Below are 27500 nucleotides of genomic sequence, written 5' to 3' on the forward strand. Positions count from 1 at the left end.
ACACACACACACAGATACACACATAACAAATACACTCAATGGCTGCATTGTTCGCTACAGTGATTGTGAAATAATGCTCCAGATCATCCAGAAATACTCTCAGCCACCATCACCAACACATCAAGAGGAGGTGCGATGAATTTTTCAGTCTGCTAAAAAGGTGTGGGGGCCGTTTGGCACTTTCTCTCTTCGTTCCCAGCGCATAAATATTTGATAAGATACCTAACTCATCCCGGCATTCTTCTGAGCGGAGGATGTTAAGGTCATTTTACAAATCACCTGCATTCCGTAAGCAAACACCGCAAATCACCCCTGGAGCAGCGCGCCAGATACGCTAGCACATTTTAGCCCACGCTTCATTTGCCTATTCTTGCCAGTGCCCTCTAAACTGCCTATACGCCACGAGCCACACAAATAAATAACACAGCTGCTGCTGAGAATTTCACACTGTTATGAGGAAAAAACACACCTACGCACACACACACACACACACACACACACACACAGGTATGCACAACATGGTGCCAATTAACAGGTCATAATAACCGTTGTAAATGGAAACCATAGGGAGCGGATAGTGGCTTTTCTTTTTTTCCCCATAGTAGGATATGTTTTTAGTTCCAAAAATAAAAATAGTGTCTCCCGCTGAGGGGGGGAGAGGAAGGGGGGAGGGGGGGGGGGAGTCTACTCGATTCTGGCAGGCTTTAATGGGCCCAAGTGCATGCTGGGAAAGGATAGGAGGACAAGCGGATGGATGTTGGGAAGGGTGAGAGATGGTGGGGGGGGGGGGGCCAAAAAGAGGCAAGGAGAGAGAGAGAGAGGCGGCTCTCAAGAGGAAGCAGGCGTCTGTAGCAAAGTGCGACATGGCGTCGGCTGTTAATTGGACAGGAGTGTCGCCGGGAAGCGTTCCTGTGGAATGGCGCATTGACGCATTCTGTGCCGCCAGTGCTAGTGGTTGGGAGAAATGCATTGGAGAGGGATGCACCGCAACATCTCCTTCCTTCTGTGTGTGTGTGTGTGTGTGTGTGTTGCGTGTGTGTGTGTGTGTGTCTCTCTGTGTGTGCATCTGTCTGTCTGTGTGTATGTGTGTGTGTGTGTGAGAGAGAGAGAGACAGAGAGAGAGAGAGAAAGAGTACACGAACATCATTACTGTTCGAACGTGGGGTAAAGTACACATACAGACAGCCAGCCAGAAACAGGCCGGGCTGTTCCCCTCTGCTTGCTGCAGACGGAGAGAGAGCGAGGGAGCGGATGAAGCAGGATTTCATGCAGCAGCGAGAGAGACAGCTGTGGGCTTAGCAGACATCGGCCTGATGTTATGAGAGCCAAACGCCCTGAGCCTCAAAGGCAGGAACTTTGAGAAGCACACTATAGCATCTTTTGGCACACAAAATGAACCAGCCACAGCTCACCTTTTGTTAGCAACCATTTTCTTGCAGCACCACTGGCTTGCTGTACATCATTAGCATTGCTTCTTATCATGTCATTAATTGGCTGAAATGGTATTGCTATAAACATTGGACAATAACCTTCACCATCATCAAACATGTTCTGAATGCCTTTAAAAAAAAAAAAAAACAATACCGCATGACGCAGTCCACTTTACTGTGATCACAGAATTCACAGTTTTCCCACCTCTATCTACACACCTCCCTGTATTGTATATGCATAAGTAGATTGGTTTCTCTGAATGTAGTGGGTAAAAATATATAATTTCAAGGTAATTAACATGCATTTACATGAATGAAGGAAATGCAGGACTGTAACTGTCTGTCACTGTTTGTTAAAGTCAGCTGTCAACTATAGAAATAGAAACAAGGTACTTTGCCTGTAGATGCAAGAACCATAAATCTTGTTGACTTGGTTGATTGATTTTTGCAGGAAAAAAAATAGCAACCTTTTTTACCAAAGTCCTGTGCTTGCAAGAAAAATTGGTCTATCAGAACTGAACCACAAGAAGTAATTGTTTTGTCTCTGGGAGAAAAGGAGGAAAACATTCTCAACATGCTATTGCATGTATATTACCAGGTCCCTTGTGACCAGCGAGCCACAACTGTTATATATCCATACAAACAGCCCTGAAAGGGGGTAATCAGACTTGCCACTTGTAAAACGCGAGGAGCACTAAGCACACGCGAATGACATCGGGCACTTTTCCACTCTGAGTTGAACTGAGTATGACAATTTGAGGCCAAAGTGCGTATGTCAGTTATAAAAATAGCTGTTAATATTTTTCTATTGTATTTAAAGTTGATTTTTCAAGAAAAATCACTACTCACTACTATCTTGCTTCATGTCCATTCATTTGTCAAAAATGTTTTTAACCTGACATACGCACTTTAAGTCCCTCCACTCGGCGGCCATATTGCAACGTATTTTGGGTGCTTACTGGGCATCTATTTCGGATTGAACTGCGCGCGCAAGGCTTCACGACACCAACCTCGCTCCAGCTGCGAGATCACAACATGATTGGCACGATGTTTTGGCAGCGGAATATGTGTAGACAACTGCCATGTTTGCATTACAAACTAACCCCATTATTAATTTCTGTGGGACATTATTTGAGTCTTGTGTCTTCCTCATTAGAAAGTCTCTGTCGAGGCGCTCAGGACGCCTCCGCGAAAACACGAGGCGCAGCAGGTGCACAAAACGCGAGGCGCTCTGGGCGCATAAGCAGCGCACAAAGTGCTTACTGCCAATACGAACAACATAAAAAAGGCGCGCCTCACTGCAAAAACCACGTCCTGTCCGATCGCCCGCTAACGCTCCGATACTGAATCACAGATAAGCCCTGGTGAGGCAGAGAAGAACCGTTTGCATGTGCAACATACAGTATGGAAATCCGACCACCAACATATTCAGCAGTGCAACAGCAATTTCTCTGTGGAAGCAACCTTGCTATGAGCAAATGGGAGAGAAAGAGGGGGGGGGGGGGGGAAGGGAAGAATATGGAGAGAAGGGCAAAAAAGAGAGAGGGTGAGAGACACGTGGAGAAGCCATGAAGCGGACCGAGCTGATGCAAGGGCTCGGTCTGAATTGCCCTCGGCCAAAAATATGAGCCATAGTGAAGCAGGGGATGTATTGCAGGAGTGAAACACACTGTAGCTGACCTGCAATCTCTATTCACCTTTTCTTATAAGCTGTCTCTCCTGAGGTGGACGGTGGAAGAGGCTCGAGTCGGCCAGCCGGGTGGCCGGTCTCCCCGACAGCGGAGAGAGGCGAAGGCGAGGGAAGAAAAGAAAAAATCGTTATCAGAGCGCTTTCCCTGGCACACACACACGCATGCACACACACACACACACACACACACACTCACGCACACACACACACACACACACTCACACTCACACACACACACACATGCTGCAAGTTTTTTGCACCGTGCTGGTAATATGTCTGTCTGGTGGTGCGATTAAAAGGGCCCGGGTGATGCAGAGATCTCGCTGCAGCTGCCTCCGTTAAAACAGGGGGCTGGGGATTGAGGAGACTGGGAGGATGGAGGTGGAGATGCCTGTGGAGGGGAGGAGGAGGGAGGATGGAGGGGTGGAGTGGGTGAGTGAGTGAGAGAGAGAGAGAGAGTGGGGTGGAGACGGAGAAAGGGGAGGGAGGGAATGCTAGAGCGGGAGCTGTCCTGGGGGGCATAATTAGCGTGTTGTGCTAACAGAAGCCAGACGCTCGCTCGGCCTGCAGACTACTTTGACAGCCATGGGGATGGGGCTCTAATAGCACCCAGCACTGGGATCCTCCATGTTCCGCAAGCGATCTGAACAACAGGGGGATCCACGGCAGATGGGCTGTCTTTAACCTCATATTGCGGGAGGTGGTGGGCTGCATCAGCACTCGAGCTAAACCTACTCGTACGTATCCCAGGGCCTTTGGCTGGCCGCTGCGTGGGCCCTGCATGCAAATCGGTGTATTGTAATCCAGCAGAAACCTTCTCCAGTCCTTCTCAAACGACTGCACTATTGCAGGGAAATGTAACCCTTTTTTGGAGTACCCACAATCAAAGGGAGTGGAAGGAGAACGGGAGGTATACACCATGACGTCTGCATTTTCGCGCAAAACATCAAACCCCCAGGTGAGAAATACTGTGGCGGAGCGCGAGAGACGGGAAGGAGGTCAAAAAGGTCCGTGGGAAACGGGCGCCTGCAAATCATCCTGTGTAATCACCCCAACAGTGCCCCACAGTCCCCGTGCGTCATGCGAGGCAGAATGGAGTGATTCATTCCTAAACAGCCAGCGCTGTAGCGACGGACCACCGAGAGCCAACCCCAGCATGCCTATGGGTTGCTCACAAACTCACAAAAGGAGAAGAGGGGTGCGGTGGAGGGGGGGGGTGTTAATAGAAAAGACAGAGAAAAACAGATTCTATGAGCTCTTTAGCACCCCCTCTGGGCCCTTGGAGCGAAAGCTAAAAAAAAGAGAGAGTGAGAGAGGGGGGGGGGAGAGAGGGAGAAAGAAAATTACGGTGAGGAAGGAGACGCTTCCTAGGTTTTGACCATTCCTCAGCAGGGGTTGTCGTTAAGGAAATAGAAATGAGATTTACGCAAGAGGAGAGGCGACGCCACGCAAATCTCCTGCTGCAACACACTCTTGAAAAAAAAAAAAAAACGTCCTACGCGCTGCACCACACCAGGCTCTGGGCATTACTCAGTGAACACACTTCACACCGGGAGCTCAATATGCAGCCGATTACCACGTGCTTAAAACTATTACTATGCACTCAGAGTAATGTGTGGCTATTTGTACCATTAGCTTTGTGTTAGCCACTGGGAAGAGCCGAGTGGCGAGAAGGTTTCTCTTGTTTGCTGAGGTCCCCTCGTTTTTACACACAAACAAAAGAGGACAGTGACACTGAATTGCAGCCATTATATCCCGTCTTATGCGATGGTAATGTGTTATTGTTGAGCGTGAGGCGAAAGCGGTGGCTTTTAACATATCATGGAAGACAACTAGGAGCAGTAGCAGCAGCAGCAGCAGCACGCATCGTTCAAAATTAAATCTGTCTATGGGGCGAATCGATAAGCATGCTCAACTCATTTGCTTGTGTGTGTGTGAGTACACATGTGCATGTGTGTGTGTGTGTGTGTGTGTGTGTGTGTGTGTCTGTGTGTGTGTGTGTGTGTGTGTGTGTGTGTGTGAATGTGTATTGTTGTCAGTGCCTTCTACCATTTATAACCATCCATCCATTCATTCATTATCGAGCAATAAATGTCCTATTACTTTGTATTTTCCTAATGTATAATGTGCATTATAAGCCATGGGGTGTGGCAAATCCAATTACCTAGGGACCCCGTGTAAATCAATCACCCATAATTTGGTCAGAGACGTCAATAGGTCACGCCACATCCTATTCATAAGATGCTGGGCACGTCTCGAGTGAGTTGTAGAGCAGGTCACGGAAGGCGACCATTTTGTAAAGATTTGAGCGGTAGAAGACGCGGTCACAATGGGCCTGACTGTTGGAGTGGAAGGGACATGGTTCTCCAGCCACATTCTATTCTCTGTGAAGAATATGACTGTGCAAAGGAGTTAAATGAGCTGATTCATTACCTTTTCGACCACTGCCCTTCAATCACTGGCCATGTAATAGGCTGGCTATCATGATTACTTTATATCCAGACTGAACAAAAAAAACATTTTATTCCTACCCTCCTGTTCAGGGCCAAGCTTTTATTTATTTATCCATGTCTGTCTGTCTGTCTGTATGTATGTATGTATGTACAGTATGTATCTATCTATTTATCTATCTATTTACATATTTATTTATCAATCTATCTACCTTTCTATCTATCTATCTATCTATCTATCTATTTTGCTTGACTTCTCACGTCAAAGAGATTGATGTTGGGAAATTGCCAAGAGTTCTTACGTGTCTCCGTGGAGCAGCGCTTGAAGCGTAGAGCTTTTTAAGGGTGATAGTCCTGAGATAAGTTCAACTTTAATGAGAAGTCGAGTTTATTTGCAGCTTGTAAATGACGGAGGCACTCAGTGTTAAAAACCAATTCCCAGGGTTGCAAGACGGAATGCTGTGCCACCGCGTTTCAAACTGTAGCACCTGCTTCTTTAAGGCAAGGGATGTGAAAATGAAATGCTGCCTCCATTTTTCTTCTGGTGCTTTGAACGTGGCCCAAATGGCCCTGGTGTATTCTAAAAAAAAAAAACCTTCCAAAAAAAAAAAAACCCCACAAACTGTTTCGTATTTTCTGAGAAACCAAAGCAAACACAAACACAAAAACAAGCTGCTGAAAACAAGTTTCAGCATTCAAAGGGCACTGCGCCTCCTCCATGCCCAGCATGTAGCAGCAGCTTCTGGCCAAAACGTGCAATTCAAACAGAGAAGCCCAAATCACTTCAGATGTATAGATTTCCTCCTGCTTCTGAGTGTGTTCTGTAAGTCTAATGGTTAAAAAGACATTGTAAAAGCAGATCATTTAGCTCTCTGCTGCTTCTACACACATCTTGGCATGTAAACCGAAAACATGAAGGACAATCCTTGAATGTTGAGTCAAGTGGAGATAATTATGAGGCTGATGACTCATGGAATGCATCATAGACAGCAACAGAATGTGTGCTCTTCTTTGATGTTGTCTGCAGCGTTTCCCTGCTTCTTTTCCACCCCCCTAAACTGATAATTATTGCACTCTGTCACTGACAGACACAATAATTAGGATCTAGAGGCGATGGTAAACAGAGACCTAAAGGTGCATATTTACCTCAATAGCCCTAATAAAGCCTGGACTGAGCTTGCATAGCTGATTTACGAGCACTGGACTTCATGACCGATATGAATTGCTAATTCCGTGGTTGCTGGAGAGCTGCCGCCTGTCATTAATAACCCACAATCTCTCTTTTAATAAGATGATTTCAATTATCAAGTGCCATTCAGGTCTATGCAGGTGCCATGCTGCACTGCGATAACCGGCGTCTTCCGAAGGAGCGGCAAATCTAACATGTGGCCTGCAGGTATAGAGATGAATTAACAGTAATGCGTGTGCATGTGACCGACGCGTACGCGTAGGCCTACACGATAATTAATTTGATTCAAACTAATTTCACGTCCATGGCGTGGCACCACTAAGTGGTCCCAAGGTGGTTTTTTTTTAAGCCAATTTGGCATCCATTATGTTTATGAAATTACACGCAAATGCATCCGTGGTGTGTGTGAGTGTGTAATGTACACCCAGAGGCTTAAAGATGGCAAGTGCAATTTTCGTCTCGATGTCCACAGATAACGAGGAAAACACAGGCCGGTTATTAAGGGAGAAAATGTGGATGTCGAACTTTGAGGCTCTGATATTGGCATACATCAAAGCCTCCATTTAGTGGATCCGCCGTTCCTTCTAAATGAGCGCGCTTTAAGTTCACCACTTATCTGGAGTCTACGACCACAGATCTCTCTGGAATTCTTAATCACCTCGGCCGCTTACCCAATGAGATGACAGGCTTATTTTTTATAGAAACTTCCTCTTTACTGTTCACTGCACAAAGCCTTGTCACTTTGAGCTGGGTATAGAGACAAGAGAGAGCTTGGTAAAGGAACTTGGTTTGGGATTAAGACCCTGGTGTACCCCCCATCCCTTCCACCCTTGGACAGAGGAGCTTAAAGCACACCACTTCCTCTCTCTGTCTTTCTCTCGCTCTCTCTTTCTGTCTTTCTCTTGCTCTATTTTTCTGTCCCTATTTTTCTGTTCACTTTCCCTTTCTCCCAAAGACCTAAGATGTCATAGTGCAGTATCCCTCCCGTGAAGACTCAGGACACCGTCACAGTTCAGTATAGGCTACATCCCACTCAGTTGGTTCATCAATGGTTTACACTTTTTTTTGAAGCAGTCCATCTCATATAACATCAACTCTCTATTCAAACAACATACTTGCACAACAGGGGGTGAAGTCGAAAAGCTCGCTTATCTGCATACTGCCAAAATTAAATGAAAGTCAGTTGGGGCTGGTTTAAAAAGCCATAACAACTTTTTGGTCATAACAACATCCCCGGTTCCCTTTTCACATTCAATGGAATGACTCTTGATCTCTTGATTGGAGCAACATGATGATTATTTTCAGGCGCAAAGTCAATGTGATTCATTTCATCTACCTACAATGGGGGCTTCCGCCCTTCATTAGAGAGAGAGAGAGCGCCGCTGCCACACAATGCCATACATTCACATGACCCAAACACTGCCCCGCGTCTCTAATTAAACCCAGGGAAAAGAAAGCGCGCCTCGGGCTACCGGCGTGGTCCAATTACTGGGCTCCACGCGAGCCCTTCCCCCCCAGGGTGCGAGAGAGGGAAGTGGAATGGGGAGGTGGAGGGGGGGGGGGGGGGGGGGGGGTTGAGAGAGTATGTAGGTATTGATCAGCTCTCCAGTGCAAGTCCACTTCCTCCTCCTCTCCCTCCTCTCCTTCTCCCATAATGAAAATCCCCAGGGTGGCCGTCATGCTTCCCGCCAAGGCAGCAAACCACAGGGATCAGTGGAGGAAAGTGAGTGTGCACTTCATCTTCTTTTGCTTTGTCTCTCTCTTTTCTTTCCTTTTCTTTCATTTCCTTTTCTTTCATTTCTTTCTCTTGCTTTTCATCCTTTCACTATTGCTTTCTCCTCTCATTCATTCAATTGATTCATTTTATTTCTTTACTCTTCATTTCTTTCCTTCCCTCTTCCTCTCTCTCTCTCTCCCTTCCTCTCTCTCTCTCTCTCACTCACTCTCTCCCTCTCACTCCCTCTCAGTCTCTCTCTGTCTTCATCCCTGTCCTTCCTCTTACCTTTTCCTGTTTCCTTCTCCTCCTCAGCATTTCTTTTTTCTTCTCTCAAGGTCTCCATTAGAGGCTGACCCAGAGTTGCTGCTAGCCCCCTACTGGCCTCGGGCACTCCTGGGATGAGAGCATATGTCACTCCACCGGCTGACCCTGGTCTCCACTCTCCGCACATACGCCCCTCCAGCCATCCTCCACCACCACCACAGCGGTAGCCTCCACCTCCATGCTCTCGCAGTACCCCCGCCGCCGCCGCCACCCGTTCGGTCGGTCGGTCGGTCGGCCTCCCTCACGGGCGGCGGTGAATAATTTAGCTGGACACTCCGAAAGAGCGGCCGATTAAAAATACATGGGGCAACGCTGCAGCCACGTTTAAAATATTCCTACCTTTTCTCTGTGTCTATCTATCCCTCTCTATTGGCCCTGACTCTCATACTGCTGGGTGCAGAACAATTAAAGTAAGTGTGTTTGAACTCCTATCTTTCATTCTCTCTCTTTCTCACTCTTCCTTTTTCTCTCTCTCTCTCACTCCCTGTCTCTCTCTTTTTCTGCATTATCTGGGAGACAATGCCCTCAACTCGGATAAATATCATCTGAGACTTCAGCCCGCTCTTGGAGCAGAGAGATTATTACCATATTTTTGTCTCAAAGCCGGTTGAATGGGGAAGGAGGTCAGGTGCCCTCTCACAATCATATCCCCAGCAGCTTTGGTGCGTCCAGAATTGTTCTTTCTCTTGCTCTCTCGCTGCACATGAACTGATTAACCTTGAGGCTATACTGTTTCGAGCTTTGCCACTGCTGGCTTGGTTTTTTTTCGACTCCCTTCACAGGCATAATAGACATTTCACAGGATTCATGACAAAAGTACATAAAACGATTACAAAATAGTCCTTAGAGGAGCAATACAGAGGCGAGTGATACGGTAAATAAGTACCTGTGTTACTCGACCTCTCGGGGATGTGAAACCGATGGAGGAAAAACTAGGGGCCAGAGAGGCTAAACAATCTGCCCTGGGGGCATTGAGAAAATGCTGATTGTGATGTATTGATGGTTATTGATTCGCCACCACACGTGCACCAGGTGTATATACATTTCATGCTTTTCTTAGACAGGGAATGGGTGTATGGGGACCTGAACTCGATTCGCTATATACTCAGCTAAATAAACTATTTACAGCTTTCTGTAGTGGATGGAGGTAGGAGAGGTGGTGTGTGTGTGTGTGTGTGTTGGGGGGGGGGGGGGGGGGGGGGTGTATGTGTTTTCCTCCTCCAGCACCACTAATGTTTTTTCCGTGTCCTTTTATAAATAATGCCTAGGTCTTAATAAACCTCTGTGAAAGGAATGGCCCCCAAGGAACAGGGAGGAGCAGATGATTTCAAGCTATCAGTGACAGACTCCCCACCCCACTCCTCTGCACACTGCCCCCACCACCTCCTCTTCCTCCTCCACGAGGAGCCCAAGGAGACGCACCATGCTCCGTCAGGTCACATAAGTCCTGTCACTGTCAACCCCAGGCCGGCAGAGAAGGAGGAGAGAGAGCTATTATCATTCAGAGGAGAGGAGGAGAGGAGGAGAGGAGGAGAGAGGGAGGGGTGGAGGGGAGGACGGGTTGGGAGAAATGACGTGGATGAAGAGGGCAAGGGGGCGAAGGACAAGAGCTGAGCTGAGAAGAGGAGGAAGTCTTGCATGGAAAAATGAGAGGAAAGTGATAGATAGACCATAGAGAAGAGGAGAGAAGAGAAGAGAAGAGAAGAGGAGAGGAGAGGAGAGGAGAGGATAACTCAGCAGAACATCAAAGGAGAGTAAAGCCTGTATCAATATACAGAAACTACACTTGAAACTACAAAAATGGCTTCAAAACTTAATTAATGGGGACTCATTTTCTTTTACATATTTGCATTTCTGTTCTCATGTACTCACTGTACAGCAAGATTTATACTTTGGTTGTCTGAGACAAGTCCACTCCATCTAAGTTTCTCAACCACGCGAAAGGAATTATCACTTTGAATGACCCTTGATGGAGTCATTTTCATCTCCTTTATGAATACATTCAACAGTGCACACACCACTCCATATGTCTTTTGAAGCTGCAGTGCATTCTGGGTACCGCCAACACATGCCCATTTGGGAGGTCATCATTACCCTGGCACCAGTTTTCACACTGTCCTGACAACCGCCTTAGGGCCTCCCTCGGGGTGGGCGAAAGGGTTTCAGTATCAGTCAAAACAAGACTCATTTAACACTCTCACATTACAGCCACTGCTTCACAACACCCCCAGCTTCACTTATTAGGCTATTAGAGACGTGTGATTATGCCAACGAGCGATGCAGCCGCCTTCATCAGTGCTGAGTAGCCATTGCCCCCCCCTCCCTTCCCTCCTCCCTCCTCTCTCCTCTCTACTTCTCTTCATCTTAAAGTAGCCATGAGTCATTCGCTGGGCTTTGCCTTTTTTTGTTGAGGAGGACAATTAACATTCGGAGCGCCAGAAAAGGTCAACCCCCTGTGTTATTCGCAAACAATAGGGGTTTCTTTCTTTTTTTTTAAGGCCATGGTTGTTTTGATTTGGGGTACCAAATACGGGTTGATGCTCTGAGACCCAAATCCTCCCCTCCCCTCCTCTCTTCTCTTCCACATATTCACATTCCTTACACACAGCCCTCTTCCCACACGTCCTAATGAGATCCTCTCATGTCTGTTGTGCCATGTGCCCCACAGGTTCATTATCATCGACTTCCGCTGAGGAAATCAGCCGGCGGATCATTAATAGGCCTTGCGTGGCCTCTCTCACCCACGTGCCTCCATGCCTCTGCCCGCCACATCACACCGACGCAGAGGCCGCCCATATCCCGTCTGATCCCAGCGCTCGCTAATATATACCCCCTTATCTCTTTCTCTCTCTCTCTCTCTCCCTCCCTCTCTCCCTCCCTCCCTCCCTCTCTCCCTCGCTCTCTGTCTGCTCCACACATTCAGGTCAAGACCCAACAGAACAAACACTGACTTTTCTCGGTGCTGGACTGCGCATAGATCAACCTGATGGATGTGACGGTATTAGGTTGCGTTATTAATCTGCCAAAGTCTTAACGAAACTGCGAGCTGTGTGGAGAGAGAGCGCTCAGGCATGTGCTTCGCACGATGAATAGGGGTAGAGGTGCACAATACGCATATATACATTTACATAGATAACACTGTTTGTTGGTGACCTTTTTTGCATTATCGCACAAACATAGCCATGACTGCTTCTCCCATCCTAACACGGTGCAACGAGCATCTGTTGGTTAATTACACATTAACCTAATTGTTGTGTCTTCGTTGTGTAATGAGCCTCAAAATCGATTTATAATGCACTCTGCATTTGTGGTGAAATGTGACTCACGACACACGCCAAATTGTCCCCCTTTTTTTTGAATACCCCATCTATAAACCGCTGTAGTTTTAAAAACATTTGCTCCCACCAATTTAACTCCCAGCAAGACACAGAAAATGATCTTTGCTTTTATTCTTCTTTTTCTTTCTGCTGGATAAATCCTCGGCTGGGAGCAAGAGGATAGATGGCATTTAAAAGTGTTGAAAATCGTTTTCGTTTTCCCGAAACCTTTGTTTATCGGTGTTTAGACACATTTCAGAAAATATCCCAGGCAAATTCTCCAGGAAAAATTGCTGCAGGTAGACTGCTGTGTGCGTGCCATTGTGTATTCGAAAGCCTCAGACATTCTTTACTCTTTCAGTCGTGGATAATCCACCCCCCACCCTGAGAACACTGATGTGAACGGAGCCAGCCACCCACCACCTGCTGTACCTATAAAACCACAACAAACACACGCACACACACACACACAGAGGGAGACAGGCACAGACAGACACACACACAGACACACACGACTCAAGGCTGAGGCGACAGACTGCGACTGAGTTTCATGGAAACAAGAAACAAGCTCTGGCCCCAGCCTTCTTATCCCCGGAGACCTCCTCATGCGAGTGAGCCGAATGCACACAGGAACACACGTACAGTCATTCATCATAATTAAAACGTCGCCTCCGCGATGATTCCTCTCAGGTGCATTTTGTACACGCTAAGACTTCAGAGAGGCTGCGGCTTCCATTATCAGCAGCTCCGACAAGGAGGCTACAATGGAAATGGGAAAGATAACGACGCACACTTGGGGATTTATCAATATTTCACCACTGCACTCTGGTGCACACAAATGTAATTAGTTCGTTTTTTAATCGTCTATGGTTTGTATGGAGATCTCTGACAATAACGCTATCTCACAGAGACGTTGGGGGGAGGTTGGGGGGGGTGCTTTAGACTTGGGGAATCCATAATCAACAATCCAATTAACAAAGCCGCCTCGCCCCTGAGTCACAATCAATAAGCGGAGGGAGCCAAGTGTGTCCGCTTACACAACTCAATGGAGTGTGAAAAGCGGGCCTCCATGTCTAGTCAGTGACACCCTATTAACAGACCGCGCCCTGTGGGTCCACTAAAGGGGCCTGCCTTAACCACACACACACACACACACACACACACACACACACACACACACAGAGGCCGAGAAATTGCTGAGCACATGATTGCAAAGGTGAGACCTTTTTCTCTTTCCACAAGGGCTGGTTGGACAAACACCGTTCGGGGGGGACTGGAACAAGCGAGCGTCTGTGTTGATGACACGGCAATACGATGTGGCTGTTATAACACCTAGAAACTGAGCCCAGTAATAGGCTCTGTCCCCTTCACTGACAACACTGACATAGTATCTATGCCGGCAAAGAGAGTTAATCCTCTGTTCCCACAGACGAAGAAATTCCGGTATTCCATGCACGTTTCCCATAGAGAGGGTCCCACTCGTGTAACCTGAGGCCTTTTTGAAATCCCTTTCACTGCGTCGCCATCTCTTCATCTCCCACGACTCTCCCAGCCACTGCTGTGCAACTGCATTTTTTCTTTCTTCCTTCCATCCTTTCTATCTCTCTTTCTGTCACTCTTTCTTTCTTTCTTTGGGTTAACGCTGAGTGCAACAATCTGGGGGGACTCTGTGCCAGATTAACTCGCCATCCATATGTTTATCAAATTTCAAACCCGGCTATTTTCAGCCCCTAACAGATGCTGCATTATTCATGACATGAAACACAAGCGAAAGCATTGACTTGTAATGTGATAGCAATTGGCAACATCGCTCCTCACTCTAAATACCTAAAATCCTGTTAGCCACATCAACGGTTCAGTGGCTTATTGCGACAAGCAGCCAAAGACATGTTCCGAACCAGAGAAGAAAAAGAATGGGGGTTACATGTACCCCTGAACGTCATGACAGATCCCTTATTTAAATCACGTTAAGTGCTGGTGTGTCACGCTCCGATACAATCACCTGATGGTTATATAGCATTCTGCAAGAGAGAAGATTGTGTGGGCAAAATGTCACACAGATCATTAACTCAGTCACGTCTAAGCATCATGCTCATCAAGCCCTTGTCAGCTAATGAACATTATGTGTATACCAAAGCCAATCCCACACATACAGATTGACTTAATAATAATAAAATATAAAAAATAATATAAAAATAAAACATTCACTGATGGAGATCACATCATTGTCTCCACAGTGTTTTTGTAAGTGTTTAATTCCCACAAGGCCCAGTTGAGAGCAGTATCACACCAGGCACATTTGTCTAGCTCTCCCACCCTCAAACAAAACTCATCTTAACTGAACTGTCTGAAAAACAAAGCTTAGTGGGGACAGCATATTTTTAGTAAGATTGAATGCTTTTTAATTGGTTGTCATAATTGAACTCTATCTGCTGGCAGCAGTGTGGGCTGCAGCACCTCTGTGTTTAAAGCTGTGGTGTTGTGGGCTCTGTCCTTCTATCTTCTCTTATAACCAGTGACAAGTGTGGCAAAAAGTGCCGGAGCTCATTTTACAGCAATATCCGGACGGGAACAATAGGCTGCCTATTGGGGCAGAAAGTGGCACAGATAGCCCTTAATGGTGCCCTGCAAGCACTATCCTCCATTATGCTTTGCCAAACCAGGCCAGGATACATATATAAATATATAAGACTTTGAATCTGCTGGGGGGTAAACAACAAAACCTTGTCTGAAAACCACTGAAAACCACCATGTGAAGCCGTGCACAGCAACCACATGACAAACCCCAGTGACAGTCAGCATGTTAGGCAAGGGTTTCACACAGGATGCAACCACTGCCAACCCCCGTTGGCTGAGTGTAGTGGAAATGAAATGACCTGAGCGGAGATTTTACCTTGAAGAGCCGCAGGATGTTGGCCACCATAATAGAGACAGAGCTAGCGGCGGCGCCGATCACGCCGACGATCTTGTCGGGCTTGGTGAAGATCGGCGGGTCGCCGTTGGCGCAGCGCACGTCTGAGCCGTCGCGCTCGATGAGCGCCTGCACGAAGGTGAGCGACTGCTCCAGGGCATAGGTGTCGCGCGAGCACGTGTCCAGGATGCGTGCGCCCAGCGTCACGTTGGGCAGCAGCTCGGGGTCCTTGTTGATGAGGTCGATGGCGAAGAGCATGGCCTCCAACCGGTGGATGCCCTTCTCCTTCTTCAACTCGCCGCAGGCCACGCCGCGTTCGCCCCGCGAGTGGACGGGGAACAGGCCGCCCAGGATGACGTCGCCGTCAATGCGGATGGAGTGGGCGTACTCCGAGGGGGTATCCACGGGCCGCTGGGCGTGCGCCAGAAGCCAGCACCAGCTGAGGGCCGTCAGGAGGACCAGGAGGCTCTGCCGCGAGACCCGGTCGCACCTCAGCGCTGCGGGCTCACTTGCTGCCACTGCTGCTGCCATGGTAACGCAGTGGTTGGGTCGACACGAAGGATAAGGTCCAGCGGATTCCGGGCCAATGAGAACGGTGGCGGGAGGGCCGGCAGGTGGGCTCGACCATAGGTGCCCCAAACCCTCCCCTCAGTGCTGAGGCAGACCCCCTAGATCCAGTGGGGAGCAGGTGTGAGATATAACCATGGCCCCAACTCTTGGGGCACACATGACAGGATACAGGAGGAAGAGGAGGAGGAGGAGGCGGATAAGAGAAGGGAAATCACAAGGAGAGGAGCAAGAATCTCACACTCAAGTGCGCTGCAGCAGTGATCTCACATCTTCAGCTGGGGCCTGTAGGACATACAAGGAGAAGGGAAAAAAAACACACACACACAGTCTGAGTGCTTCTGTCAGACAACACTGCAATGGCCTGCGCTTCACACAGTCAAAACAAATGCATCTAACAGACACAAGGGCAGCTGCCCACAGAAATAAAACACAGATGGCGTGCATTGCTGACATAACATTTTGACAGCTCTGAAATTACAGACTGATCAGTTGAATAAATTCCCTTTATGTCTCATTAAGTCTCTCAGGGAGGAACGCATGGAAGGAAATAGCAAACGAGAGAGGATAATCAGGACTTCAAGTGGGCCTACCAGCAACAAACACATAACTGGACAACTGAGCAGAGCAGTCGAATACATAAATCGAGCATTTCTCTTCCAGTCAATAAACAACCTCGTTAACCTTCACTTTCTAAAAAGTAGGCTATATGATGTAAATAAAACCTTAGGTAACAGGGAAACAATAGTGCGGACCCCCCTCCCCTGATGTCTGCCCCGCACCACCTTCTCCACTCTCTCCATCACACTGTCATATTGATTACCGACCATTCAGTGTCATATCTGAGGCACGTTTCCGGTCACAGAACTAAGGGTGGCACACTTGGACCTATTTAAGATAGCCTTTTCCCAATATGGCCACAACCTGATCAGTCGAACTACAGTCTAGTCAAACAAACATCTCCAAAATGTAACTGTAAGCATTTCATAGGCAGCTAATTGGCGCCGCAGGTCAGTCTATGGTGTAATTGACCAGAATCAACAAATGCCCATTTTTATTTACAAGTCGGCTAGTAGGGTCATCGCCATCTTATGCATCAAATGAACATTATCACAGCGTGGTGTATTCCAAACGGCAGGTGCAGCACAATCTGCCACCTCACACGCACAGGGAATAAAATTGCGTTTAACTGCCTGGCACAATGATTGTTGTTTCATCAAATACGGGAAGCGTATATACATATGTCTAGGCTATCAAGGGTTAATTGGCATACAACTAAAATGGAAAATAATGGTTGGCATAACAACATGTTTTAAGACTGCACCTTGGGATGATTAAAAAACAGCCCGTGACATCACATTCCGCACTACGTAGCATAGGTTGGAAGCAAGACTACCGCCTAGCCTTTTTTAAATATATATATATATATATAAAGGAATTTAAACAATTATGAATATTAGCAAACGATATCTCGGAATATGAGATATTTCTGCTAGTTGGTATGACATCGCTTACACGAATTCAGTCACTCCTAAAATCCGCTCTCTTCTCTAATGACAATGAATAGAGAGGGAGAGCAACGCAATCAGGACTCGACTGTCTCAGACAAGAACAAGAACGGTGTCACACTGCCAGGCGAAGTCTAGCCCAATTCTTTTTATTATTATTATTATTTGCGAGAGTCTGTACGTGTCAAGCTGTGCCATCATCTTCTCGTGATCCTATAATATTTCTCCATCGGCACTAACTCTCAGGGGATCTCCTCCTCTGGTCTAGCCTACTCTTACAAGTGTTGACATAAAAGTCAATTTCTCTCAATTAACCATATTGCAGACATGGAGATGTTGCACCATGTTTTGCGTTCCCCATGTCAACGAGGGTATATTAATGATTTAAATATAATTTCTACATATCTAGATTAAAAAAAACGAAACACTGACTGCATTCCTATACATCAACACTTCCAGTGCGCAGTTTATGCTGCACTGGATAAGTGCAGTGAGTTTGTGAATCACCAGTTCGACAGAAATAACACCTTTAGTTTAGCCTAAATAACGCAGATTAGCCTATAGGTAGGTTGTTCAATGTGCCAAACAGGTTAATTCAAACTCTTACTTCAAAGCCGAAGAAAATGTTTCATTAACATATTAATTAGTTGCATAATGGGTTGTATTTTGATGATGACGATAAATCCCCTAGTTCTACCATCACACTACACACATTTAGCACTGATCATTTCAGAGAGCGCACAGCTGCAAGAGTGCAGTCCCCCAAAAATCTATACAATCCCAGCAACTTCCCAACGAGGTTCCTCCGTTTGCCCAATCTTCCTCTAACAGGGGAAGGACTCCTCTGCAGAATTCCTTTAACAGTTAGGCTACTCCAGTTATCTGTGCATAGATGCCCATTTACAGCTATGGAATATTAAGATACTTTATCAGCAGTGCGCACGAGGATTCGAGGGAGACAGACTACTATACATGAAACACATAAAACCATCCAAGGTAGTCTCACAAGGGCAAAATTCCACTTAAGACAATCAAACGAACAAATAAATCAACGGTCCGACCTACCTTCTTCGCGGACTTGCAGATTTTAGCTCTCAAAAAGCTCGCGGGCGCACGCGCCTTGGGTCTACGGTGCTGAAACGAACAGCGCATTCAGGGACCGAGAGCGCGTCTCCGCCGGATGAATCACAAAAATACTCCCACCGACCCTGATTGGTCTTTCATCGTTCTCTCTCCCTCTCTTTCTCTCTCCCTGCCTATCAATCCTGCAGTTTATTCCGTTGCTGTTTTATCTTTGAAGTTGCCGAAAAGATAAGAGATTAAGCCTACATTTAATAATTAAATCCCAATGGACTATTATATGCTAATACATCAACGACTTTGGTACACCTCTCAGCTTCTTTCAGTAAGGAGAACTTGTTTTAATACGTGGTTGTAGGTCATAAACGTCTCACTAGAATATGTCAGTAAAGGTATAGGAGTTGGCTGAGGGTTTCTGAAATATTTTTTGTTTATTTTGGCTATTTGTCCCGCTTAGACTTGGTTTCCAGATTTGTTGGGAAGAGTTTGTCTCGATTGAAGATATTTTAACTCCACTGTCCATTTTAGCCAATTTAACTAGTCTCTAAAGACATTTTTATTGTGCCATGTTTCTCGTCGAAATAAGCCATTTTCTTGTTAACAGCTGATTTTCACCATTAATGCAAAGGACACTTATCGCTCCTCGTTCCAACCAAGAGCAACACTGCGCTCTAGTGTTAAATACAGCTAATGGCAGTACACCGTGTTTTTTTTTAAATCAAATCAGCCAAACATTTCTGCAACCCTTTGCATGATGAGGGGCATTTTAAATGTCTCCAATCATTATAACATTAAATTTATTTATTTATTCGAATTACTCAAACGGTTTGGCCTGTTAGATTACAATTACCCTCAGAAAAGTTGGACAGTATAAGTACATCGTCTTACCTGCTTGATCTACAAACATTTTCATCTTTTATCTGATAAAATCATGTTTTAGTCTTCCCTTCACAAACTTATGGAACATTTGGAAATAAAAGACTGACTTATATATACTTACTTATATATAACAATCTGCAAAACTCTTTATCCTATTCGATTCTCAGCAGGCAAAAGTAAAACAAATAATCACAGTAACACATAATTGTTTTCGTTGCTTGGTTTATTAGGGAAAGCGAGTGTGGATTCAGCTAGGAATACATTCATTTCAGCAATGAACCAAGAAGCCTACCTGCTGCAGTGGGTGTGTTGGGAGGCAAAATAGCCCAGGAAGACTACATAAAATTAATGATTCTAATTACTTCAGCTTTTGAATGATTGGCTTATTATCGAATAAAATAATGACCTCCTGTCAGTAATATAACCAAACTAGAATATTTTCCAACACTGAACACTTTAGTCTAAATGGTGACGCTGTTGGTAGAACCTATGCATGTGTTAGTTTTCTGACTACACACAAGTCAAATAATATATTTGCATGACCTTTTGTTCAATTGCCCCCTTCACGGCTAACAACTAAGCGGCATGACTTCAGCTGATGGCAACTTAAAGGGTCTATAAAAAAAACAAACAAACAAACGAAACCTTTCCATCTGGAAGTAGTCAGGACATTTTTTTTTTAAGTTCAAGAAAGTAGAGATTTGCTTCTGGTCGATCCTCTAAAACAGGATTTGTTTTGGTACTTGAGCATGCTCACATCTGAGCAAAAGGTAAAGGAAATGAGGGAAAACAACAGCCAACGGTGCCTAGACCAACAACCCCACGCTGTGGTGCCTCCATAATGCACTTGACTTGCACTCTGCTGCCCCCAAGTGGAGGAAGCGGTGCGGTGCAACTGAACAGCCCTAGATATCTGGGCGGTAAGTGTAAAGGGTAGAGTATAGTGGAGGCACCGAGTCGAGGGTTCCGATCTGGCGGGCTGATAGTGGAATGAGTTTTAATAAAGTTCATTCAAACAAAGAAGAGTGACTGTGGTCCTAGACATTATAAAACACACAGACAAACGAACAAAACAAAAGAAAGCACAGCCTTTGCTGACTCACAGAGTCCTATTACGCTGAGGGGGGAGGATTGGGCGTGGAAGGGGATGGGGAGTGTAGTTGTGGGGCTTAGGCTGGTGGTCTGCAAGAATAAATGTTAATCATTTCCGGTTCGTACAACTCACAAACATTCAACCGAGTAGGCAGATATTGAGATTAGAGTTCCTGGAAAACGTCAACAAACAAACAAACAAATAAACAAACAAACAAACCAAAAGAGAGGGGGCTATGGACGTCCTCTGAGATACGGGAAAGCTAGAAACCAGTCCCTTTGTACACAAACATCACCATGCCTCCTCCTTCGTGAACCTTCTTTTTGTTTTGGTACTATTTACAATACAGTGGCGCCAGCATTTTTCACGTCCAAAGCTGGCAGCGTTTTCAAAGCTCCCCTTCTCTTCGCGTCTGGCGTGACGTTGAGGGATCCAGTGTGAGATCATGAGATGCATCCTTAGAAAAGATCTGAGAAAGGGGAAGGAGAGATGGGGGAGAGAGGGATAGGGGAGAGAGGGATGAGGAGAGAGAGGGAAAGGAAGAGAGGAAAAGAGAGAGAAAAACAGCTGTGAGCTCTGTGGTCAATTAAAAGATGTTTGAAGCATGCACAGAGCCACACACACACACACACACACAGACACACAGACACAGACAGACACATATACACATACACATATGGACACACTGACACACTAATAGACAGACACAGACACTCACACAGCCACACACACACACACATACACACACACACACACAGACACACAGCCAAACAGTGACTACGATGCATCCATCCAAATGGGTCCCGGCGGCAAACTAAACTATTTTGCTGACAAAACAAAGCCTCATGTTCAAAGAATGTACTACAGCAGACCTCACATCTGCTGCTAACAGCCTAACCAACATACAGCAAAGGCAGCAAATAAGAGGTCTGTGGAGAGGAAGATGGAGAAAAGCTCGGACTTAAAGCCGTTGTTCAGGGGCACAGTCTGGTCTCCGCGGTCCTTGCACGGTCTGACAATGCGGCGGCGTATAGAGGGGCTCGTTTTTGGAAACGACGCAGCCGAACTCCTTTAATTGCTTTCTTTTAAGAGGAGCCTCTCAAGACCTCCGCTTCTCCCCCTCCACCACGGCTACTACTTCATCACAGACCACTCATGGGCATCCTCAGGAGAAAAGCATAAGAAGGAGTCTCTCTCTCTCTCTGTGTGTGTGTCTGAGTGTGTGTGTGTGTGTGTGTGTGTGTGGGGAGGGTTCTTGTAAAAAAAAAAATAAAAAAAAAACCTTGAGCTGAATAGCGGGGGGCTCGGCCTCATTTCCTGGCCCAGCCGTGGGATCCATATTTCAGAGCCGAGCGGAGCGTCACTGTTTGCTCGCGGAGCTACAAGGCCAGTTCATTAAAGTCTGGTCGAAGGGGACCCTCGGCTCCTCTGGAGACGGTGCTGCTCGACTGGCTCGTCTCGACCGGCTCGTCTCAATGCGCACAAGAAGAGCCACCGGCACGAACCCCATTAGAGCCCACGCAGGATGTGACGGTGGAGTGCCTCACGTTGACTCAGCGGGAGTGACTCTAGGGTCTACCAACGACTTGCGGCCGAGCTCTCTCGATTGTTTTCTCGCAAACAGGAAGTGCTTCTAAACATTTGTTCAGTCGCAGTCTCAGAGGCATTGTTGTGAGGGCACTCTTCAGCTGTAGGTAAATAGCAGGCTTATACTCCGTACAAAAACGAGGAAAAAGGGATTGCACAAATCAATGAATAAAAGAGCGAATGACAGAAAGCAAGCAAGCAAGAAAGGCAGGATGGAATGAAAGAGAGGCTGGGAGGATGTGATGTTGGGAGAGAGAGAGACACTTACCAGAGCAGGGCCTTCGACCGCGTGCTGACCCCTTGAGTGCGGTTGTCGTCGTTGGTGGACGCGGCGGCGGCAGCAGCGTTCCGGTGGCTGCGCTTGTGCGTCTCCAGGTAGAGCTTCTTGGCAAAGGCCCGGCCGCACATGTCACAGGCGTGAAGGGAGAAGTTCTTGGTGACCTTGACCTCCGTGCTGTGCTGCGACTCGGCCGGCTCCTGCTTGGCCGAGGCCAGAGGCTGTGGGGCCTCCTGTTTGCGCGTGTGGGGCGTCGTAGAGTGCTGCTGGTGGTGGTGATGGTGCTGGTCGGACTTCCTGGTGACCGGCGGGCTGGAGTGGAACAGGCTGTGCTTCCTCGTGACGGGTGGGGTGGGCGGGGGGATCTCGTGCCTGCGCGTGACCGGGGTGGACGACGCGGGGGTGTCCGAGTGCTTGCGCGTGCTCTGGGGAGCGGTCCCGGCGATGGCCGGCTCGTGTCTGCCGTTCATCTCCTCCTTCGGGTGTTGTGACGCCGCGGGCGGCTGAGTCCGCTTGACCGCGCCGCTGTTCCTCAGCACCAGCTCGGCGGGCTTCTTGACGGCGCGGCTCTCGATGGTGGCCATGATCTTGGACAGGTAGGTGCCGGGCTTCTTGTGCACCACGGTGATGTGGCGCAGCACGTCGCGCTTGCGCCGCGTCTCGTAGCTGCACAGCGGGCAGCGGTAGAACTTGATGAAGATCTCGTTGTCGTTGTCCGTGTGCAGCTCGATGTGCTTGTCCAGGTTCTGCCGCGAGCTGAACTGCCGCTTGCACAGCTTGCAGTAGAGCAGCTTGAAGTCGAAGCCCAGCGCCAGCTTCGGCCGGCGCACCGTGGGACTCGCGTCCCCCTCGTCGCTGCCCTCCTCCTGCAGCTTACGGGGCCTGTACTGCTCCTCCCGTTTGTACTTCTTCGGCCTTCCGCGGCGTTGCACTTCAGCTTGAGGAGGCGGCGAGGCTGGACGCTTGACGGCCTTCTTACCCGCGGAAGACGAGGGCGTCTGAGCAGAGTTGGCGGCGGCGGTGGAGGTTGCGGTCACCTTGGGCCGGATCTTGTGCACGATGCGCAGGTGCCTCTTGAGCCGCGCCTGGCTGCTGTACTTCCGCTTGCACACCAGGCACTTGCCGGACGCCAGGTTGTACTGCGGAGTCGCTGCCGCCGTCGTCGTCGGGCCGGGCTTGCTCTCCAACGAGAGCGGCTCGCCGGGCTTGGTGGCGATGTCGGGCGTGATGAGGTCGCGGCGCAGGCCGCGGTGCACCTCGTCGAAGTGGCGCCGCACGTTGGCCTTGGTGGCGAACGACTTGTAGCAGACGGGGCAGCTCTTGCCGTAGGGCGTCTTGACGGGCGAGGCGCCCGTGGGCACCTTGACCATGGAGAGCAGGCTGATGGGCACGGTGCGCATCTCGGTGAACTTGCGCAGCTCCTCCAGCCAGTTCTGGTGCATCTTGCGGCAGTGCCGGCGGATGCTCTGCCGAGAGTAGAAGTCCTTGCCGCACATGCAGCAGGTGATGTTCACGCCCTGCAGCACGGGGTCTGAACTGTCGCTCACGTCCACATCGGCGTCCGATCCCTTCTCGGGGCTGTCCTGCGGGTCGCCTTCGTCTTCTGTGCCCTCATCCCCATCATCCTCCTCTTCCATTCCTTGCAGTTCCTCCTCTTCCTCCTCATCCTCCTCCTCTTCGGCCTCCCCCTCCTCCTCCTCCGTCTCCTCCTGGTTTTCTGCCTCGCTCTCCAACACATCTGGGTCCGCTTTCTCCAGCAGGACAGTGTGTTTCAGTTCCGGCTCTTTCTCCTTGTCTCTGTCTTTCTCCTTCTCCTTGCGGTGCTCAGCTGTGGCCTGGCTAGTGGTTTTGTCGTCGTGGGCGATGTGCTGGAAGACGGCGTTCTGGTTGGTGCTGATGGGCTCCAGCCGCACGACACACTCGTCCTTCCGTGGGTAGATGGCCTCGATCAGTTCCTTCATGGCTGTGCTCTGTCTGGCCTCTCTCGAAGAGCCTGCCCAGGACAAAAATGGAAGGTGACAGGTGGGATGAATATTTGAAAATTAGTTTATCCTTCTTAGATAGTTCTTATACGGGATCAAAGACCTTTCACATTGAACTTTTTGTGATAAGTGTGGACAAGTAGATTTATGAGAAGCCTAAACTACATGCACTGAGGTCACGATCTCATTACACCACGGGGTATAATGCATCTAGTTTCAAAGTCAAACAACTAATCAGCTTCAAAGAGCGTGAAAGACAAATTCAGGGAACACAAAACACAGTGGGTTTCTCTGAAGTTTAATGAGGTGTATTGTCAGAAATGATGTGTGTGTGTGTGTGTGTGTGTGTGTGTGTGTGTGTGTCTGTCTGTCTGTCTAAGTATGCATGCGCATGTATGTGTCTGTGTGCGTTTGTCTGTCTGTTGTCTGAGTGTGTGTGTTTGTGTTTGTCTAAGGATGCACATGCCTATGTGTGTTGGTGTGTACACATCTGTGTGTATGTGTGTGTTTGTCTGTCTGTCCGAGTGTGCATGTGCGTCTGTGTGTTTGAGATGCTGACCGTCAGGCTCGGGGTGCCGGGGGAAACAGTAGAACTCCTTGTGCGTGATGAGGTTGGGGAGGCCGCGGAACAGGCTGCGGCACAGCTTACACTCAAAGATGGTGTCCACCTCCTTCAGCAGGATGTGCCGGAGCTGTGTGGTGCCTGCAAGCGAACACAAGCCATTCACCTGACCGTTCACCATGACATACTTCCTCAAAACCACTTACAGACATAATTTGTATCAAGAAGTGAATCTTCTAGAGTCATTACACATAAAGTGAAATATTTTAAGCCTTTTTTCTGTTTGATTTAATCTTGATTATTCTAATCTTGATGATTACATAAAAATATATTAAAATATTAAAATTTAATTTTAGAATAAAGATTTATAATACATAAATGTCAACCCGAGAAGAGCTCTAATCAACTAATTAAGTCAAAACATTGGCAACATTCTGAGCCTTTAGGGCAATGGATTTTTCAACGACATTCTATTTTTGCGAGATGCACCTGTTATGTAAGGGATAATGTATAGAACGCTGGTCATTATTGGGAAAATAAGTACAGACAGGGCGAACCGGACCCTGATGCGCCAGCGGAGGGGTCTTGTTTCGCCCTGAAGGGACTTATTTTCCCATAATGACCGGCGTTCTATACATTATCCCGCTTATTATACGGCTACTTGCCAAAATGAAAAAATAAACTCCACGATATGTCTCTTTACACTTATTTGTTACCGTTTCGTCGTGGCTTTTGCTGAGAAACAAATAGTTCGCAACACACGCTGAACTTGAATCAAACATTCTTTAGAACACAGCTGATCAACCGTCTGCTTTCACTTTTGAATGAAGTTCCAATGCAAGAAGTGACCGGAATACTTGCGGAGTGATATGATCAGCAGCACAAAACCCGTTGCCATTGACAGCGGTAATTATATGAATTTATTTTACCGTAGAACGTTGGGATATCCCATTCAAGTCAATGGAGTGTTCTACTAGCATTGTGAAGAGCCGTATAATAATACCAGTTATGGGAATTTCCTCCATGACAGTATTACAGGCTGTTACCACGCCAACATCAAGAGTGGAACAAAGGAAATAGAATGGGAGGTAGAATGAGTCAACTTCCCGTTTCTGAAAATGAACGTCAGTGAATGGATGATGTCACAGTCCTGCCTGTTTAGCTTTCTTATATGTCTATGGAGGGATCACTGTGACCTTGTCTGCCATGTTTTTCCTACAATTTCACATATGCAGTGGGTGAGCAGTTTCATCTCCGGCTCCATCACCCAGCTCAAGGACCGTTAATTGCAAACAAGTCAATTTAAATGTTGACACCATGTCCCTACGAGTACATCTACTTTATGAACCTAGACCTCCCACTGCGGAAGGTAGAGTCAAAGATCCTTGATTACTCTACTCTCTGGTAGAGTGTGGAAAAAGTGCCAGTCAGAGTGAGAGCAGGCCTACATTCTTTTTCCAAATAGGATACATCCTTCAAGGTCTTCTACACTTGCACTTAAGAAAATCCCAGCCACCAACATGGCAATGTGATCGGCTACAGCCTCTCTTAAACCCTCAACCTAAAAGTAAACGCCAATTAAGTCAAACTTAGACCTACTCATGCATGTCCATTTGCCCTGACCATATCTTCTTTTAACAAGTGGGCACTTGAGCGAAGGCTGATATGCTAGCTGCCTTTGCTGAGCATGCAGCTCCTAGTATTCTTTTGATAACGACGGCCATAATTAAAGAATGGTCATTAAGTCCACCTGAAAACTATTAGAATGAATAACCATTAAATCCTATTAAGAGAACCTCATGTTCAAGGCAGTAGTGACATATATAATTAAATTACACACAAGGTGAAGCTATATTTGCGTAGCCTACTTCAATCAGGTTTTGTTTAATAGGAAGTGCAGGTGCTTTGTCGCAGCCTGCGGCCGAACACATTCAGTCTTTTCCAACAAATAAGATGCACAGTTCACTAGTTTTAAAGCAATTCACTGCAAATGTGCATGGTCAGTGGATTTTCAATTGACATCAATTGAAAGGAACACTGCAAACTAGCTTACATATTTGTTTTGTTCATGGATGATGAGTATTAGCCACAAAACAAATGTTGGCCCACCATAGTTTTAAATAGTCGTTTGGCATGTGTATTGTCATTTTCAGTCAATGTCAATACTGGACTTGATCTTATTTTCAGTCTTGCTATATTTGTACTGTAGTAGGAAAGGCCTCGGGACCTACTGCTTCATCTTCACTTCAGAAGGTTACAGAGGAGGATAAGAATATGGGATGACCCACTTAACTGAGTTTTTTTTTTTTTTTTTTTTTTTTTTTAAATCATGCTGTTGCTTTACTATATGCAGACAGCCCTACCTGATCTAGCCTGACTTTTAAAGAGCATGCAGTGTTTTTATACCACAGAATCTCAGACCATTTCTGTCAAAAGACCCACATAGAGTTTGGGCAGAAACTGTACTTGGAGTTCCACTTGGACAAAGCCCCACACTGCTATAGTGTTGTCACGGCGATACCAAAATCTCGATACAGACACTAAACCGATACCATGGCAGAGACCCAAAACATCAGGAAAAGTGATGCAATAAAGAGATGCGAGGGACTCTCTTTCACCTGACCAGCCTATTCTACCCTGTGCTTTCTGCACTGACTAAGTCACATCATGATATCACTGCCATAATAGATATTTATCAAAGATTGTCACTAACATTTACACATTGATCATGGTCAGCCAGATATTGGATGATATACTATACTATATTTTCTATATAGTATACTATATTTTCAACCAGATATATCATTACCTAGGGATGCACCAATACCATTTTTTTCCAAAACCGAGTTAGAGTACAGGTATTAGTATTTATATCTGTGTACTTGCCAATACCGAGTACCAACACCAATATATCTACCACAACAATAACTAGGCTAC

General features: G+C 47.0%; 2 protein-coding genes across 7 annotated transcripts in view; both read right to left on the reverse strand.

The window, feature by feature from the left end:
• The window catches only part of grm8a (glutamate receptor, metabotropic 8a), a 163374-nt gene extending 145119 nt beyond the window's left edge, over positions 1-18255 (reverse strand). For 3 of the 4 annotated variants that reach the window (XM_042078880.1, XM_042078881.1, XM_042078884.1), the window contains exons 1-2: positions 18169-18255; positions 15011-15880 (exon numbers count right to left, since the gene is read on the reverse strand). In XM_042078880.1, coding sequence (XP_041934814.1) covers positions 15011-15559 — 549 coding nt within the window. In that variant the 5' untranslated portion in view covers positions 15560-15880; positions 18169-18255. Of the gene's footprint in view, positions 1-3127; positions 3206-15010; positions 15881-18168 lie in introns of those variants that run through there. The other variant, XM_042078883.1, reaches the window with a different exon arrangement.
• A 1012-nt stretch (positions 18256-19267) lies between these two features.
• The window catches only part of znf800b (zinc finger protein 800b), a 21457-nt gene continuing 13224 nt past the window's right edge, over positions 19268-27500 (reverse strand). For 2 of the 3 annotated variants that reach the window (XM_042078484.1, XM_042078483.1), the window contains exons 4-5: positions 24561-24704; positions 22007-24012 (exon numbers count right to left, since the gene is read on the reverse strand). In XM_042078484.1, coding sequence (XP_041934418.1) covers positions 22007-24012; positions 24561-24704 — 2150 coding nt within the window. Of the gene's footprint in view, positions 20625-22006; positions 24013-24560; positions 24705-27500 lie in introns of those variants that run through there. The other variant, XM_042078485.1, reaches the window with a different exon arrangement.

Source organism: Alosa sapidissima, chromosome 22 (genome assembly GCF_018492685.1).
Source record: "Alosa sapidissima isolate fAloSap1 chromosome 22, fAloSap1.pri, whole genome shotgun sequence".
In the NCBI taxonomy this organism is placed as follows: domain Eukaryota; kingdom Metazoa; phylum Chordata; class Actinopteri; order Clupeiformes; family Clupeidae; genus Alosa; species Alosa sapidissima.